The sequence below is a fragment of the Engraulis encrasicolus genome, chromosome 10, assembly GCF_034702125.1.
Source record: "Engraulis encrasicolus isolate BLACKSEA-1 chromosome 10, IST_EnEncr_1.0, whole genome shotgun sequence".
Taxonomy (NCBI): Eukaryota; Metazoa; Chordata; class Actinopteri; order Clupeiformes; family Engraulidae; genus Engraulis; species Engraulis encrasicolus.
The window spans coordinates 25382562-25400992 of NC_085866.1; the positions used below are offsets into that span (position 1 = coordinate 25382562).

The 18431-nt window shown below is 42.4% G+C and overlaps 1 protein-coding gene across 2 annotated transcripts; it reads left to right on the forward strand.

Annotated features, from left to right (window-relative positions):
- Positions 1-125: 125 nt before the first annotated feature.
- On the forward strand, positions 126-18213 carry znf362b (zinc finger protein 362b). Of its 2 annotated transcripts, none has more exons than XM_063208471.1 (9): positions 126-410; positions 2293-2356; positions 5668-6019; positions 6972-7076; positions 7564-7894; positions 9853-10077; positions 10384-10462; positions 15437-15595; positions 16360-18213. In XM_063208471.1, exons 2-9 carry the CDS (start codon positions 2294-2296, stop codon positions 16474-16476), a joined length of 1431 nt encoding a protein of 476 aa, XP_063064541.1. In that variant the 5' UTR covers positions 126-410; position 2293; the 3' UTR covers positions 16477-18213. The 2 variants fall into 2 exon arrangements, with proteins under 2 accessions (XP_063064541.1, XP_063064542.1); XM_063208472.1 differs by having other exon boundaries at positions 5668-5965.
- Positions 18214-18431: the final 218 nt, after the last annotated feature.

Sequence of the window (18431 nt, forward strand, 5' to 3'; positions counted from 1 at the left end):
GTAGGCTTCTCCAAAGGAATCCTAATTCAAGTTCAATGTTATGTCTTTCCTATGAAATAGGCTGTGATGCGTATTCCACAAACGGCCATTGAAAGCAACACCTGATGTTAGACCGTATTTAGACCACACCTTTGATATTTTGGCACAAGGGCACACTTTTCCATTGACTCGAAATAGCCCGCATTTACCACTTTCTCTCGTTGAAATAGACCTCCTAAACAGCGCCGTGCAGAACACAATACACTACAGCGATGTGTGGCCACTTTACAGAATAGGCTACAGGCTCGTTTCGGCGCTGCAACACCCAGAAGTGAACAGCAGGCGACCCGGAAGTTCTGAACTCCGAGACAGAATATCAAGGTTTTGCTGTAATAAAGCTGAAGGAAATAAATCAGCAGTCGCGATACCAGGTCTGTGATTGACATCCCAATTTCTATAGGCTATACAAGACGCATTAAATGTAACGTTATGTTTTTCCCCAAGTAGGTTATCCAGGGCACAAGACGCCCATTTCTGTCGTTACAAAGTTGCAAGGGATTGTTCGGCGATTTTTTTTTAGAACGCACCGTGAGAGCGTTTGAGAAATCAATTGTCCTGTCGTGCGGTCTAAACGAATGTTGCGACTAGGCCGGTTTTGGCTGATGATACATAATAGCGTGGCCAAATGCGCCTTATCAGCGAGCGTGCAGTTTTGCAAGGCATGATTGTTGTAGGAAGTGTCATTTTTTTCAAGTAGGAGCCGGGCAATTCAAACGCGCTATTCAGTAAACAATCGTTGCTTGGTTAAACAACAACATGGTCAATTTCATTAGACGCTGTGCATGACACATATATTTATGCATGTCAAATTAGTCTTTGTTACATATGAATGGGCTTTAAATTTTGGATCTGCAGAATATGGCGTCCTTCCTTATAAGACAGGCTGCCATTTTTGTTTTTCTTTTGTCTGATTTTTTGATAAAAACTGGCGAGAACATGTTGGGCACAAGAATTGCACGATGATTGCAATTCCCCGCGGGGTGTTATCAGGATTCTGAATGAATATTATATTTAGTAAAAAAAACATGTCGTTCAATGTAGGAAGCCCCGTGTAAGCTAATAAGGTCTGGTTTGAAAGGGGAAAATGCACTTCATTTTTGGGTAGGCTACAGTCACGGTGGCAAGAACGCGCTCAGCGAAAATCCCTTGTTATTTTGACTAATGCAGATAATGTCATGTTTCGTTACAGATGAAGTTAAAGCTCGTAGCCTATTTTCTATCACGGCTATATACTGTACATTTCACTGACGCGACGCTGAAGGCAGCTATTTCAACAATGTAACACGAAAGGTGCCAGGCCCACTGTACAGCTGTGAAGCGTTTTGCAACTTCCCCCAAGCACTCAGCAAATGTTTTAGATCTTTTGATGAGCTGTGTAGATAGTCATATTTCTGAGGTAGATTGAGAAACAAATACGTTTGTCCAATGCTGTGATTGCAGGCGTTTGCTGGGCTTGCCCATGTCTTCCCAAACTCTCTAGTGCAGCAGCTCTTTGGCACGGACAATTGTTGGTTGTCTTTATGAAGGAATGTGCAAAGTGGCTAAATTTGGCTGTGGTCTGGTCTCACTTCTAATGTTAGTCTGGTGAAGACCAGACTGCGTTGTAGCTGTGCAGCAGTTTGACAAACACTGCTTAAGAATGTCTGACCACCATTTCCCTTTTAAAAATTTCTTTCTGTTGTAGGCCTATATGGTTTAACATTCTCACACTTATAGCCAACATAAACTTGTTTTGTTTATGCTGTGATTTTGATGTAAATTTGATGTAATATAAGGCAGCATATGATCAACAAAAATAAAAAGAAGTTCTAAAAAAATGAAGCATAGGCCTTTTCAGAGGGCTAGATTTTGGGATGGTTGTCAGAAATAAAATGATAGAATAGGCAATAAACACAGCAAGTTCACTTTGGTTATAAAGCGTCTGCCAAATGCAATGTAATGTAGGCTGCCCCATAGGCAGCCGTGGCCTAGTGGTTAGAGAGTTGGTCTTTCGATCTAGGGGTTGCTGGTTCAAATCCCCCCTGACCTCTCCCTACATCTCCATCTATGCCTGAAGTGCCCTTGAGCAAGGCACCTAACCCCACATTGCTCCAGGGACTGTAACCAATACCCTGAAAAATAATAGTTATATAGGCGCTTATATAGTAATAATAGTCGCTTTGGATAAAAATGAAAGCGTCAGCTAACTAAGTGCAATGTAATGTAATGTAATGTCTTTTCCTAACACCCCTCTGTCCCTGCTTATTTTGACAGGATGGCTGAGCCCCGGTTTAATAATCCCTATTTCTGGCCTCCGCCGCCTTCTATGCCGGGTCAGGTGAGAGATCCATGTCTTTTGTCACATATTATGCCATTGTTGATGATCATCTCATCTCACCTTGTCTGTCTTTTGCAAAGTCCTTAAAGGTGCTGTACAGTAGGTAGTTCTACTAACATAGGGGTAAAGGCGACAGAGTTATTTGGCAAGATGTATGGAACTAACCTGGTTATATCAGTCAACATTAATTAATTAGTAATTCATTTTTGGTTTTGAACCTCAATGCCCAACTGCGCTCAAGTACGTTCGTTATTGGGCGGCCGTCTGGAGGACGACTAAACCCTCACCAGAGAAGGGTGTGACCAGATGTGACAGAGATGTTAATAATGTCAGTCATGGTAGGGCAAAGTGTGGGCAGACACGCCTTTACCAGGGCCGTGGGCATGGGGTCCAGTTTGCTAGAGGTGGATTTAGATTTTGACACAAGATCCATGACCTGATCATTACTGAGTGGTGAGAATGAAGAGAGAGAGCACTGATGTGGATGAGCAGAAGAGGTGGAGTTGAAGGAGTAGGTACAAGCAGAAGTACACTTACTGAAATAACTGACGTATTACAACACTACATGCTCTCACACAGTTCAGTTATTCAACTGTACCTAATGAGGTTGATACAAAGTGTACATACAAAATGTATTTATACTAGGGCTGGGACTCGAATAAAAATTTTAATCGAATTAATCTATAGGCTTTGAAATTAATTCATCGAATTAATCACATTTTAATTGCATTTAAATATCTGACTTGAGAACAGTAAAACGTTTTTTTTTTTTTTCACATGGATTTTGAATAATGACAATGAATAAGCTTAATCTAAAAATATTGTTTATTTTTAAAAGAAGAGAGAACTCTTCTCAGTTTCAGCAGGCTGTTATCCATCAGGCATAATATTGCCATCCACTGGTCTAATACAGAACTATTATAGCTATATTATAGTGCGATTAAAATGAGTTAATTGTTTAAATCGCGTTATCTTTTGTGTGATTAATTAATCGAAATTAATGCATTAATGTCCCAGCCCTAATTTATACATTTTGTACACATGTTTGCAAGACAGATGCAAATGTAGAATCAAATCAATGCTTATTGGAAAGCTTTATACACAAGCTTGCAGCTTGCAGCACCATCCTACACATGGTTCCTACACATGGCACCTTTAAGTGACAATGCAACTATAGGTCTTCCATGCTTCAGTGTGTACCATCCTTCTCATCTTCTCCATAGTTACATATCCTGGTAGCAACATCTCAAGTGGTTTCACCTTTGTCCATCAGCAAACCTCAAATTGACTATGCTATATATTTTAAATTACAAAAATCCTTGAGTGCACAGAAAAGTGCTATATAAAAACCCATGTGTTATTGTCATTACAAACAACACCACATATTGCAAGGTAGGCTATATGTTGTTGCATATATTGCATATATTACATATATTGTAACTCAAAAAGTGTTCATATAGCCTAGTCCTATGCTACATATTGTGCGTATATACAAGCATCTTTGAGTACACAGAAAAGTGCTATATAAAACCCATGTATTATTATAAATATAAGAAACACATATAAACAAGGCGTGGCTCTATGTATGTACATCATATTTATATTGACTGTGATTGAGAGGTTCTAACATACTTACTGCCAGTCTGTTTGCCAGCTGTTCAATGAAGCGTAACAGATTGTTCTAGACTAGTAATAGACGCATCGTTAAACATCATTGTGCATACAATGCATATAATGCATACAACACACACACACACACACACACACACACACACACACACACACACACACACACACACACACACACACACACACACACACACACACACACACACACAGTGTGAAAGAGACCAAATGACCACTATAGTCTTGACCGCTGCCAGAGTGTGTGATGGCTCAATGAAAAGAAGAAAAATGTGCATGTGCAAAGTTAGGGGTAATATCCCAGATGCATTTAATTTCACTGTATAGTGGTCTTCAAAAGAATAGAGAGAGGATGCCATTCCTACCATACCCGCTGTCTGTCATCGCATACAGTGCATTCACACTCAACTGCTGTAGTGTGTACTTTGTAGCTTGTACCCACATTTGACCAGTGCCCATGTCAGACGCTGGTGTTACTAGTGCAACCCTACCATGTCATGCCGTGTCCAATATGTATACCTATTATACAGTCCGCATGACTGAGCACCAAACATTTTCATGGCAATGTACGCTCACATTCAATGACTGTATTGTATTGTTACCAGTCTATCATGTTGTGTTGTCTATGCTTATACCTACTGTCCAGCCGCTTAGCACCAAACATCTCCATGCATTGCCATGGCATACAGTCTGCTTACATTTAACTACCATGCTGTTACTAATGTACCATGTCTTGTCATTTACATCACGTACTGTCCACTCACATTCAACTATTGGAGTAGCTACTTCAGTGTTACTAGTGTACAATGTGGTGTTGTCAATATGTACACCTGCTGTCTGTAGTTTAACACCAAACACTAATATGCCATTGCATACAGTACGCTCACACTGAACTACTGCAGTGCGTATTTTGCAGTGCATACTTTGTTGTACCCACATTTGGCTGTTGCCCATGTCAAGCACTGGTGTTAATACTGTGCCATGTCATGTCATGTCTCTATACGTATACTTGACCCCTTAGTGCAGAGCCTCTATTATAATCTTATTGTCACCAAAATGGTAATGACCTAGTCTTAATCGGTTACCTAAGACTCTTTGCATTGTCATAGCAATGTTGTTACTGTGTGATGTAGTTGAGTGTTTTCAGCAAAGAGTGAATAGGCCCGTTGAGCAGACCATCTGAAGTAAGAGGCTACCTTTCTGATTGACCAAGCACGTAACATGTTCATGCCATCACATACAGTCCGCTCACATTCAATTATTGTTGTTAGTGTACCATTGTGTGTTGTGTCTCTGTATGTACACCCACTGTCTGCCACCGAGCATCAAACATGCCATTGCATATACGATAGTCCGGCACATTCAACTACTGTGGTAGGCACAGCAGTGATCTACCATGTGTTGCTGTGCCTCTATACATTATATATACCTACTGTCTGTACACTATAAAACATTGCAGGAAGTTAAACGTAAAAAAGTAAGTTGCCCAGCTGCCTGAAGGTTGTAAGTTAACTCAACTTGAGAAAGCCTCGAGTTGAGTTAAGTCTCGACTTGAGTTGACTTACAAACGTAAGGCAAAGGGTTTTTTTTTACGTTTACCTAGCTTGCAATATTTTACAGTGTATAGTTGAGCACCAAACCCCTTAATGACTTAACGACTCTTTCAGCTGGATAACCTGGTTCTGATCAACAAAATCAAAGAGCAGCTGATGGCCGAAAAGATCAGGCCTTCGCACTTGCCACCCACCACTGTTCCCTCTCAGCAGACGCTGCTGGTGGCCTCGCCGCCGCTGGGCGAGGCCGGGGGACAGCACCCCGTGATGTCCATCCCCAAGCTGCCACAGGTGCCGGGCCTGCAGCCCCACAACCCCTCCTCCTCCTCCTCCTCCTCCTCTTCCTCCTCCGTGGCTTCGGCGCAGCCCGACATCGCCCTGCACGCCCGGCCCGCCTCCAGCACCGTGCCAGGTATGGTGATGGACTGCCCTCACCGCTCACTGCTGGCCATGTCGTGGCCTAACGGTAGGGCACTGGGTTACTACTACACCGGCGGTGACCCGGGTTCGATCCCGGCCTGGGTCATTTGCCGATCCTTCCCCGTCTCTCTCTCTCTCTCTCTCTCTCTCTCTCCACTCATTTCCTGTCTCTCCTCCACTGTCCTGTCAAATAATAAAGGCACCGTCGGCGCTCACTGCTACTAGTATGCCATTGACCACGTTTACTACATAATGTTTTAAATACCGAATGAATAATTCAGCATTAAATAGTTCAGACAATGCACTGGCATTGTGAAGTTTTTACATGATGTTTACAAAGCGGAATTAAGTTAAATTCAGAATTAAATTGAGTTCGTTCTGAATTAAATGTCTAGTGCTGGTGGGCCCTGAAGGTATTCCAAGTGAGCTTTGAAATAATTTTCTAAAAATTATAATCACATTTTGGTGTGTGTTGCTGTTGATTTATTTGAGGTTTATTCGTAATTGGGTCAGAGGTGGGCCCCGAACATTTCTGACAATTTCGAGTGGGCCCCAAGTTGCAAAAGGTTGGGAACCCCTGGTCTAGTGTAAAGGAGGCCATTCTGCATAGAGCTGCACGTTAGCAAGTCCTGCCATACTGTATATTCCTCCTGTCGTTGTTCCTAAAAAAGGTGATTCCACTAATTAGCTCATCGATCTGCGGGTGTGGTGATTAGGATCAGGTGGTTTAGATTAGATTAGATTCTTTATTGTCCCATTGTCCCATATTTGTTTTCACATCAGACTGTTCAGTTCCATCAGTTCGATCTTTGTAGCACACATCTCAATCCAATACATATAGACACCATTTTCACACATAGACACAAAAAACATCCTCAGACATCCATATACATATACTCACATACTGTATACTCACATCTATTCATAGACGCCATAATTAATTGAACTGAATTGTCTGGTTGTCACTTATCAAACACTATTCTTCTTCTCCAATGCAGACTTGAATATGGATGATAAAGCAGCAGTCAAAGCAAAAGGATTATGGGAAGACTGGCACATGCGTGCATCTCTCGACCAAGTCAACAGACACAACCAGCGCTCAGGTACGAAAGCTAATGGCAGCAGCTTCTCTTGGAAATGGGATATCTCTTTCAGTCCATGATTACAGCTGTCAGTTTTTCAGTTTGTACTGACATTGCACCACAATGTCTTGCTCTTGTCGGTGGGGAAAACATCACCATTAGGGCCTCTGCACACTGGTTCCAACAAAGCCTGAAATAAGCTGAAATAAGCTATTCATTGTTATAACACGTCTGCGTGTGAAATTTCAAGACGAGCAGACTTTGTCTAGTGACTCTAGTTAAGTTAGTCCAGACCTTGGTTATTGAATTCAGTTAATGATTACTCATTGTGTTAAGTCACCAATGTGGAAGGAGATGCATTTTAGCGGTAATTCACTGTGTGCTTGTACTGTCTACTACACGTTTTTCACATGCAAAGCGTCCTTTGAGTGTCATAAAAAGTGCTGATGTATTATCAATATTATTAATAACAACAACAACAACAATTTATCTTTTGCTTGACTTGCAGGTCTAGCGCCGTCGTCTCGCACAGACACAGCCCACAACACCTCAGAAGCCATCACCCCAACCACGCCGACCTCCAGCAATCAGAACCGGCTGGGCGGAGCCCCCAGCCTCAACCTCATCTCGGGATTGGCCAGCGGGCCGGGCATGGACCACATCAAGGGCGGGACCCTTGCAGGCATGCTGTGCCCGCCGCCCAAGACGCCGCGCGGCCGCAAGAAGATCAAAGCTGAGAACACCTCGGGGCCGCTCCTCGTGGTGCCTTACCCCATCCTGGCGGCAGGCACCGACCAGTCCGGCATTACCATCACTGCCAAAGAGGGAAAAACGTACAGGTGGGGAAATGCAGAATCGAAATGGCCTCAGAAGTCTTTGATTTTAATTTTAAACTTATTTTAAGAGCTACTCGTAGCCTGAGGTCTGACCTAGAGCACAACAATTAACGTTTCCCAAGCGGCATGGTTGACCCGCCTTCCTTAGTTTGCTACTGGTCGAGGCCAGAAAGGCTGTGCCGAACATTTTCTTAGTCCCAATAGAACGTCAGGGCCGTTGGAGCTGCTCAAAGTTGATTGCTTCCCGACAAAGTGGGTGGAGTTCCTTTCTCCGGAGCTTAACGATATTTGTATTACTCCTGGCCTCACTAGAAGCAACGCAGAAGGTGTTGCGTCACTAGGAGTGCACAGTCTAAGCAAAAGCCCACAAAATGTCCCCTTCTCTTTCTCCCTCATCCCCATTTCTGTGTGGATGGGGAAACACCCTTAGCAACCAAACTAAACAGCTCAAGTCAACCTATCATCCATCATTCACCTCCTTTTCTATCTATCCACCTTATTATCCACAGTTACACGGGTGGTGCCATTACTAGTCATGGGTAAGCGGTAAGGGCATCAGACTTGTAGCTCAAAGGTTGCCGGTTCGACTCCCAACACTTTGAAATGGGTGGGGTTAGTTGGCATGGTAATAAGGTGGATATGAAGAGTTTATTTGCAAAACGGTTTATCTCCATTTTGTAGAATGTTGGGAAATTGACATTTTTGTATTGGGCATTCCATTGTATTGCATTGAAAAATGCATTTGATATAGGCTAGCAGAGATGGGACCAAGTCACTAATTTGCAAGTCGCAAGTAAGTCTCAAGTCCTTCCAATCAAGTCCGAGTCAAGTCACAAGTTACGACGCATTTGACCAAGTCAAGTCCAAGTCCAAGTCGTGCCAAAGCCAAGTCAAGTCAAAGTCCAAGTCTTATTTTTTCCAAGTCATTAACAAGTCACCTTGTATTCTATGTGCAATATTGACAATTACCTTTGGTCATCATAAATTCATTACCTCTCCACACTGCCTTGCATGTCCCCCTTCGCCAGTCATGTCCCGAAAACCGACCATGGTATACTATGATATCAGTTTTTTAAGCATGGTTCGGCATTGGTTTTTGGTTTTTACTAGATTTAACTATAAATTGAACCATGGTTTTACTCTGAAAACTAACCATGGTTTTACCACCGTTTATAATTATTCATTAAATTACTTTTATCTTTTATCCAACGCACATATTGGTGACAGTCCTTGGAGCAATGTGGGGTTAGGTGCCTTGCTCAAGGGCACTTAAGTCATGGATGGAGATGTAGGGAGAGGTGGGTTTAAGGGTGGGATTCAAACCTGCAACTCTGTAATCTTCAGCCCAACTCCCTAACCATTACAGCACGACTGCAGACAAGCTTTCATGTTTGTTTGGGTGACCATGCAACCCACAATTGATCGTATATTTTTTTTGCATGGTTTTTGACTATGGTTGAAGGTAAATCTTTTTTTTTTTCTTTCTTTCATGCATTTTTTTCACACACAAAATGCAAAAAAATACATATATTCATTGACTTGGAGCACAATTGCAAGTCATTGCAAGCTAAAACTGTCAAGTCGAGTCAAGTCTCAAGTCAATAGCGTACAAGTCGAGTCAAGTCACAAGTCACTCCTAATATTGGCAAGTCAAGTCTCAAGTCGAGTCATTTGTGATTCAAGTCACAAGTCAGTCCGAGTCACAAGTCACAAGTCCACATCTCTGTAGGCTAGGTCGAAAAAGTATGTTCTCAAAATATTGGAATGTCAAGAATTCACACATGAACTTCTGAACAGTCATTTTCAATAATGAAATGCTAAAGTCTGAAATGGTAGATACACCATTTTGCAAATAAATCTTCATATGTGTTTGCGTGCACTGCACAAGGAACTTACCATCTCATGCTGTGTTATTTGAATCTCTCTCTCTCTCTCTCTCTCTCTCTTGCTCCCTCCCTCAGGTGTAAAGTGTGTCCCCTCACGTTTTGCACCAAGTCGGAGATGCAGATCCACTCCAAGTCCCACACGGAGGCCAAGCCCCACAAGTGTCCGCACTGCTCCAAGTCCTTCGCCAACGCCTCCTACCTGGCACAGCACCTGCGCATCCACTTAGGGATCAAGCCTTACCACTGCTCCTACTGCGAAAACTCCTTCCGCCAGCTCTCACACCTGCAGCAACACACCAGGTGGGTACCCAGTATGTCAGTACTGCAGTGTGTGTGTGTGTGTGTGTGTGTGTGTGTGTGTGTGTGTGTGTGTGTGTGTGTGTGTGTGTGTGTGTGTGTGTGTGTGTGTGTGTGTGTGTGTGTGTGTGTGTGTGTGTGTGTGTGTGTGTGTGTGTGTGTGTGTGAAAGTGGAAACTTAACACTGCTCACGGTAGTAACTTCTCTTGGCATGAAATATTTTATTGTAAAAAAAAAAAAAATGCTTTAATGGCATTGCGTATGATGTTCATTGTCTGTGCTCCTGACAAGCTATTTCTGTTTTTCCAGAATTCACACTGGTGACAGACCCTACAAGTGTGCACATCCTGGTTGTGAAAAAGCCTTTACTCAGCTTTCTAATCTTCAGGTAAGATCTGAGCTTTTTTTACCATGCTCATCAACAAGGAAAAAAGTAAATGCAGTAAAATATAGTAGAAAGTAGATGTATTTCTTTCACATTGAATGGCACAAATAACATCGCAAAATCTGGCACAGTGTTATGTTATAAGTAACTGCTGTCCAGTTTTGTGTGATTAGTGTGATCGTGTGAAAGTGAAAAAAAAAGTGGATGTCTAACCAAACATGACGCTTGGAATGAAACATAAGCCTTATTTGCTTCTGCTCAGGGAAATAAATGGTGCAGGAACACTACGCAAAGAGCTTGCTTCTTCTTAGAAAGATGTCTGTGATTCAGCCCAATGTCACTACTTGAGAAACATGCCGCATATGACGCAGGTGCATCCTGACTCACAGGACGGCGTGACCACAGAGACACTCTATCAGTATGTGTGATCTCACCTGCCACTGTGTGATCATCAGTGTTGGGCAAGTTACTCAAAAACTATAGTACATTACTGATTACTATTTTAAAGGCTTTTCAAAATAATCCCTTACATTACAATGTTACTAAATTTCAAATGTAAGGCATTACACTACACACTAGTTTTGCATTACTTTAGTTTCTTTCACCAAATTAACTGTAGGCCTAAATACGGATCTGGCGATTTGCAGTGTAAATCAAGCAAATGAGTCATGACTTTTTCACCTCCCGTCCAGGTGTTTTGGCAGCATGCAGACTAAAAACTACCCGGTTCAGGAATAGTTTCTTTCTGACCCACCACCGTGAACACCATTAAAATCCAGGTCATGGTACAATGCATTGTAACTTAAGTTACTTAGCAATGTAGCTAGGTAAATATTACAGATTTTTGCCCTGTAATGCCTTACATTACTGTGTTACAGCAAAAAGTTATGCATTACACTAATTAATTTCTTTTGTAACTCTCAACACTGGTGATCATGTATCGTGGTCGCACCTCACCCCACCGAGAACAATGACTGGAAACAGACTTTCTGTTTGAGCCATACAGTGCCCTCCATAATTATTGGCACCCCTGGTTGAGATGTGTTAAAAGCCTTAAAATAAATTCAGTGTTTATTGCAGAAGAATACTGTCACACTGAAAATTGTAGGAAAATGTAGCCTTCAACTCAAATGAATTGTAAGAAAATAAAAAAATCCCTGACTGAAAAATAATTATTTTTCATTAAATCACCTGTTCCACAATTATTGGCACCCTTAACAATTCCCAGGAAATAAATATAATTGAAGCATTTCTGTCATTTCTACAGTAGTTTACAAAGTTTACCAGAGTATGTAGGAACATTTGATTAGTAATTCATCACTTCCTGTTTCCCTGGGGTATAAATATGACGTGACACCGAGGCCATTTCTCTTATCCACTCTTAAACATGGGAAAGACAAAGGAACACAGCATACAAGTGAGGCAGATGTGCGTCGACCTTCACAGGTCAGGCAGAGGCTACAAGAAGATTGCCACTCAACTGCAGCTGCCCATATCCACTGTGAGAGGAATAATTAAGAAGTTCAAAACAACTGGAACAGTGGTAAACAAGCCTGGACGAGGACCCAAGTTTATTTTGCCACCACGCACAGTGAGGAGGATGGTAAGAGAAATCAAAAGATCTCCAAAGCTCACTGTTACAGAATTACAACAAATGGTAGCATCCTGGGGTCACAAAGTCTCCAAATCAACCATCAGGCGCTGTCTACACGCCAACAAGCTGTTTGGGAGGCATGCACGGAGAAAACCTTTCCTCACTCACAATCATAAACGCAAGCGTCTGGACTTCGCCAAGCGGTATTGGGGCTTCAACTGGGACCGTGTGCTTTGGTCAGATGAGACCAAGATTGAGCTTTTTGGCAACAAACACTCTAAGTGGGTCTGGCGTACCACGAAAGATGCGTATGCTGAAAAGCACCTCATACCCACTGTGAAGTATGGGGGTGGGTCAGTGATGCTGTGGGGCTGTTTCGCTTCCAAAGGCCCTGGGAACCTTGTTAGGGTGCATGGCATCATGAATGCTTTGAAATACCAGGACATTTTAAATCAAAATCTGTTGCCCTCTGCCCGAAAGCTGAAGCTGGGTCGTCACTGGGTCTTTCAGCAAGACAATGACCCTAAACATATGGCCAAATCTACACAGAAATGGTTCACCAGACACAAAATCAAGCTCCTCCCATGGCCATCTCAGTCCCCTGACCTCAACCCCATTGAGAACCTGTGGGGTGAGCTGAAGAGGAGAGTACAGAGGAGAGGACCCAGGTCTCTGGATGATTTAGAGAGATTCTGCAAAGAGGAATGGCTGAAGATCCCTCTTTCTGTCTTTTCCCATCTTGTGAAACATTATAGGAGAAGATTAGGTGCTGTTTTGTTGGCAAAAGGGGGTTGTACAAAATATTAACACCAGGGGTGCTAATAATTGTGACACACATTATTTGATTTCAAATAATTATTTCTTTATGTGGGATTTTTTCCCCACTGAATAAATGCACTTGTATTGAAGGTTGGATTTTTCTCTTTTTTTCCATTAAGATCCCATATTATTTAGAAAAAAAATAAAATAATTGGAAGCTAAAAAACACATCTCAACCAGGGGTGCCAATAATTATGGAGGGCACTGTAACTGTTGAATGGGTATATGGATGTGCACCGAATTTTGTGTGTTGGGTCACACTATAATATGTAGGTACAGCACATGAACTGATTACATTTTGGAGAACTCGAAAGGTCAAGATGAACTAGACTACATTCTCAAAGAAAAGAGGAGGAGTAACATTTTGACATTTCGGAAGATAATAAGTAATAATAAACAGGACTTAGAGATTGCAGTAAGTGGTACTTGCTGGGGCAAGCCCACTTAATTACCTGATGTTTCAGGTACGGTATGTGCACCTTTGGCAGTCGGGGAAACTGCAGGGATCTAGTTGGTGTATGTGTTACTGTACCAGTCACTTGCGTATGTAGACATGCTGGTTACGTACGGTTGTTACTTTCATATTTATACATGCTGCTTTGAGGTTGCTAGTAGTCCTTGATGAAGGTCGTTGATATACAGTAGGTCCTTGCCATGTGTGTCATTTCTGTTTCATTTCTGTTGTTGCTGGTTAATTTGTGTCTATATACTACGTAATCTGGGCCATGTGGTTAGCAATACTATGTGTTGGCAGTGATTGTGGTAATGATGGAGAGAATTGGGTGCTTAGGGGAGAGGATGTCACAGATGTGTGCGTTCGTTATCATTCGTAGTCCCAAACACTCATCGGTGCAAAGAAGTCCTTTAGTTCTTGCACACTATTTTAGTAGTGATTCATTACGGTCATACTGTAAGTCAGTGGACTTCTCAAACATTTTTGAGCAGTTGCCCCAATTGGCCTCATCTCACGCCTCCCACCGCACCCTTGACCTCATCATAAGGTCCCCCCACCCACATAGTATTAAATAATAAAATAAGCGTCCTTTTTTAACACCCCCAAGGCATAGTTTTTTAACGCCTCCCTAATGCTCCCTAGAGGTCTGTAAAGCCCCGGTTTAGAAACACTGCTCTAAATGGATACCTGTTCAACAGTGCTTTCTCAGATACTCTAGATTTACCTTTGCTTCTCTTAGCAGAGGCATGGAGAATGACTCACCACTGACGCCACTATGCCACACAATGCCTTTTATGTTTCTGCTAGTTCAAGAAGGTGGGTCGGCACATTGTGGAATAAAGGCGAAGATCCAGGGTGATCGAAACGTTGCTGTTTTAATTTAATAAAGTTTATTTTTAGGAGCATATTCTGCAGTGTGCAGACCTACCTTCTTGAACTGCCTGACACCTTTGTCTGGCACCTGCAACAAGAGACTTGAATGTGCACGCCCTACCCAAAACTTATTTTATGTTTCTGCTCCCATTTTATGTTCTTAATATACTGCTTTATTGTAGAGCTTAATAACCTTCCCAATGGCTGCAACTGTACTTACTGAAGGACATTTGTCGGATAGCTTGTACTTAATTGTGACTGTATGGTGGTAATATGTGTGCACTGAAAATGGCAGCCTTGTTTTTCGCTCTTCATCTTTCCTATCTATTATCTTTTGAGGAGACAAAACACAAAGAATTGTACTCTATTTTACACCTATACTTACATGTAATAAAGGAATTCTTGAATCTTGAAATGTGTGCTTACTGAGCAGTGAAATGCTGTTGATAGGGAAGTGTAGCATGCTGCCAGTGTCAGCCTTGCTGAAGAGGAAGCACTCCTCTAATCTTCACACACCGCTCTCAGGCCCATCCATCGTAGAGAGTCTGTGCTGTGTTACCACAGACAGGCTTGTGTGGTTTTGATCTGTCAGTTCTGCTTTAGGTGAAATCATTTCACTAAGTCTAGTGGGCCAAAGGTGAAGTATGAGACTTACGTACGTCATATTGCACCTGCGTGTGCGTGTGTGTGCCTGCATGTGCGAGTGCGAGCATGCATGCAAAAAGATACTCCAAAATTATATAATTTGACAGAAAAAAACACACAGCAAGAGCCACAACTGCGTCCTCCTTATGGAAGCCATGATGGGATTTCATGAATTATATATCTAATGAGACATTGATATTTACGTACTATGTAGGCCTATTTATTTCGAATGGCAAATTGCAATTCATGAGATGCGAAGAATCATTATTAAACCCCTCTGATGAGCACTGAAAATCTGTGAGTGAATATGGTTACACTTTAGAATTAGGTTCACCGTTAGCCACTACTACATGCCTGTATTAGGGCCTACTACGTTCTTATTGCAATTGTATCAATAATAACAGCCTTCTTGACAGTGAACAAGAAAACAACCTAAACAAATTATTGATTTTGCTTAAAATATGTCTTATAAGTCACTTGTGCAGACAGTTGGGCATGTATTAGTGGCAAACGAGAACCTTTAAATGAAGTGTTAAATCATTACTGTAATTAATATTCATAAATGAATTCTACTTGTGTGATGTTGTTCCAGTCCCACCAGAGGCAACACAACAAAGACAAGCCGTACAAATGTCCAAACTGCTACCGAGCCTACTCCGACTCGGCCTCCCTACAGATACACCTCTCCGCTCACGCCATCAAGAACGCTAAGGCCTACTGCTGCAGCATGTGTGGCCGAGCTTACACCTCAGTGAGTAACCTACCAATTGGTGTATGTGTTTTTTTGAGGGGGGTTTTTGCCTTTGTTCAGTACAGGACAGTGAAGGATGGACAGGGAATGAATGGGGAGATCCGGGGAGGGATCTGCAAATGACCCGGGACGCGGCATAGGACTCTAGTGCCCTACCGGTAGCCACGGCAGGGCCTGTGTTTCCTCTCTTGTTGCCAGGGCCTGCCCTTAAATCATGTGAGGCACCACATTTTACGACCAAGATTACTTAGTAATCTGTCATTTTGACAGTAGTCTGTGTTTGTTTGTCGTTTGGGTGTGTAATTTTGTTGTCCACTAGGTGGCATTAGTGTATTGTAATGGCTTTTCATTGGTCAGGGGCAAGGCTCCCAACAAACTCAGAGTTGTCCATTATAGCTGCACTGGAATGCACTGTATGTTGTAATGTAATGTATTTGAGATGCACATTATAGTTACAATATGTTTGTTACGGTCACTCTGTAATTTGTGAAAATGACTGCAATTTCCTCTCTTTCTCTATTTTGTATAGCTTAAGTTCCAGGGGGTAACACTAAAAACATGGTTAAGTGATAATCCAGGCTTGGTTAACCTACAGGAAGTAGTAAACCTGCAAATAGATATACCTGCAGGATCATTTAGTTGGATGATTTACCTCTACCTCAAGGTTAGCTCAACCTGGTTTACTACTGTACTTAGTATACCCCCTAACCACGGTGCTGTTGTTCTCTCTCCCCCCTTCCCCCCCTCCCCCCCACCCCCTACAGGAGACCTACCTTATGAAGCACATGTCCAAACACACAGTGGTGGAGCACCTAGTCGGCCACCATTCTCCTCAGAGGACTGAGTCTCCTAACATTCCTATACGCATCTCCCTCATCTAAGCTACTCTACGCAAACTTCACACTCCCTCCCTGCCTCACTTTCCTCTTCCCTCTTCCATTCCTCTTTCTCCACTTCTCTTTTTACATTTTATTTTGTCGTCCTTTCTTTTATTTTGTTCCTGTCAAGTGGTTTCTTGCGAATGTGCCAGATAGTTCTCCTGCTCTTTTGAAAATCGAGCCGTGGAGAAAAGCAGCATTTTTGTCCTCAAAGGGCCTGCAATGGCGGCTGCTCGGTGTGTCTGTTTGTTTGTTCGTTTGTTATTGTTTTTTCTGTAGTTTTTAACCAGATAATAACAATCCTGGGGTGCATTTCTCGAAACCATAGTTGCTAACTACATTAGCTACTTTGTTGGTTGCAATGCAATTTTCCGACCCAAGTTGCTAACCGGCTAACAACTACGCTGTCGAGAAACACAACCCTGTATTGGTTCTGCAGAGTAGACGAACCTGCTGATATGGTTTCTATGGTGACCTACAGCTCTGGTGGTGACTCTCTCAGAGGTGACGTGCAGTGGAGTTTGTCTATGTTCCCACAGCCCATTGGTCCCACATCACTAAGAATTTAAGACACATCATTTTTTAAGCCCATTGGTCCCACAGCCCAATGGTCCCACAGGATATTTTTGCTGCTCCATGTTCCCACATTTCTAAGAATTTTCAAATTCAAATTTAGGCCTTATATTCCTTGGCGGGGAGAGAGGCACGTTCTCTAAGTTTACTCGGAAATGTGGGAACATGGAGTTGTGGAACATAGGGCCTATATTTGAATAATTTCTTTAAAAATGTGGGAACACGGCACAGCAGGAATAAGCTGTGGGACCATTGGGCTGTGGGAGCATAGGGCGATGGGAGCATAGGGCTGACCCCAATGTGCAGACGGCCCAACACAAGGCACTCCTATGCTGACGCTTGTGTTTGTTACCGAGGATGTGTTAGGGAGATGCCCAAAGATGATCTCTTTTTTGTTGTTGTTGTTGTTGTTGTTGAAAAAGCACTTTCAGGCCTTTTGGTTTCGGTAGTGTAAAAGACCTTTTTTATTATTGTTGTTGTTATTCAAGAATGAGGCATTGCTTTAGGCAGCTAAAGGTTCGAAGACTATCATTCTGTGTAGGTGTCATGGGTTTTACTCATCTTATTCATTTCTAACTGATCCAAGCGTTCTCCTCGTTTCTCTGTATTGTTTTTTTTCACCAGACTATTTGTAAGCATTGCAAATGTCAGTTAAGCTGCCCTCAGACAAGTTCACAATCAAGATATTGTTTTTAGAGTATATGTTTTAGTTGGCTACTTGGTACACAGTCAAGACACACGCACACACACACACACACACAGGACCAGATGAGAGTTTTGGCACAAATGTTCCCATGTGATGCACCTGCGGGAAAAATGGCTTCTGAAAAAAGGACTATCTGATATTTCCCTTCATGCGCATGGCTAGCCTGGCCTTGCCAAACAAAAGCACTCCAGTCCAAACATATTTTCCTCCATATTACGTCTGGGGAAAACGAGGACTCCAGGCTCTTCTATTAGATGATTTACCTCTTAACTTAACCTGGTTAAAATACAGGGAGGGGCGAGGAGATTGGGGATTGCATTTCAAACTTCAACATAGTTCCGCCCTCCCAGTAGTAATCATTTTTAATGTCAGGACAAAATCTTAGCAATTGGATAAAATTAGAGAGGTGCATTTCAAATTAGAAATGGCTTGCCCCCTGCCACCTCTAATCGTGTCTCAATTTGTCTACGAATCTGTACGAATGAAAAAAGCAGGAGGCATTGGCAAGACCAGGCTAACATGTAGCATCTTTCGAGTTCAAGTTCCAAGTGTCAGAGCAGATTTTGTCCTTTTTTTCGTTGTAACCTGTGTTAAATCACACGTTGGGAGTCATTTTTAAAGGTGCAAAAGCAAAGCGGGTAGAAACGTGCTAAACTCAGTAAATTGACCAAAATTGTAT

Bases quoted from the DNA above. Each gene is read 5' to 3' on its own strand.
- znf362b (XM_063208471.1), top strand. From the start codon at position 2,294: ATGGCTGAGCCCCGGTTTAATAATCCCTATTTCTGGCCTCCGCCGCCT. The intron at 7,895-9,852 runs GTGGGGAAATGC...TCCCTCCCTCAG, and splicing joins AAAGAGGGAAAAACGTACAG to GTGTAAAGTGTGTCCCCTCA. The intron at 10,463-15,436 runs GTAAGATCTGAG...ATGTTGTTCCAG, and splicing joins CTCAGCTTTCTAATCTTCAG to TCCCACCAGAGGCAACACAA.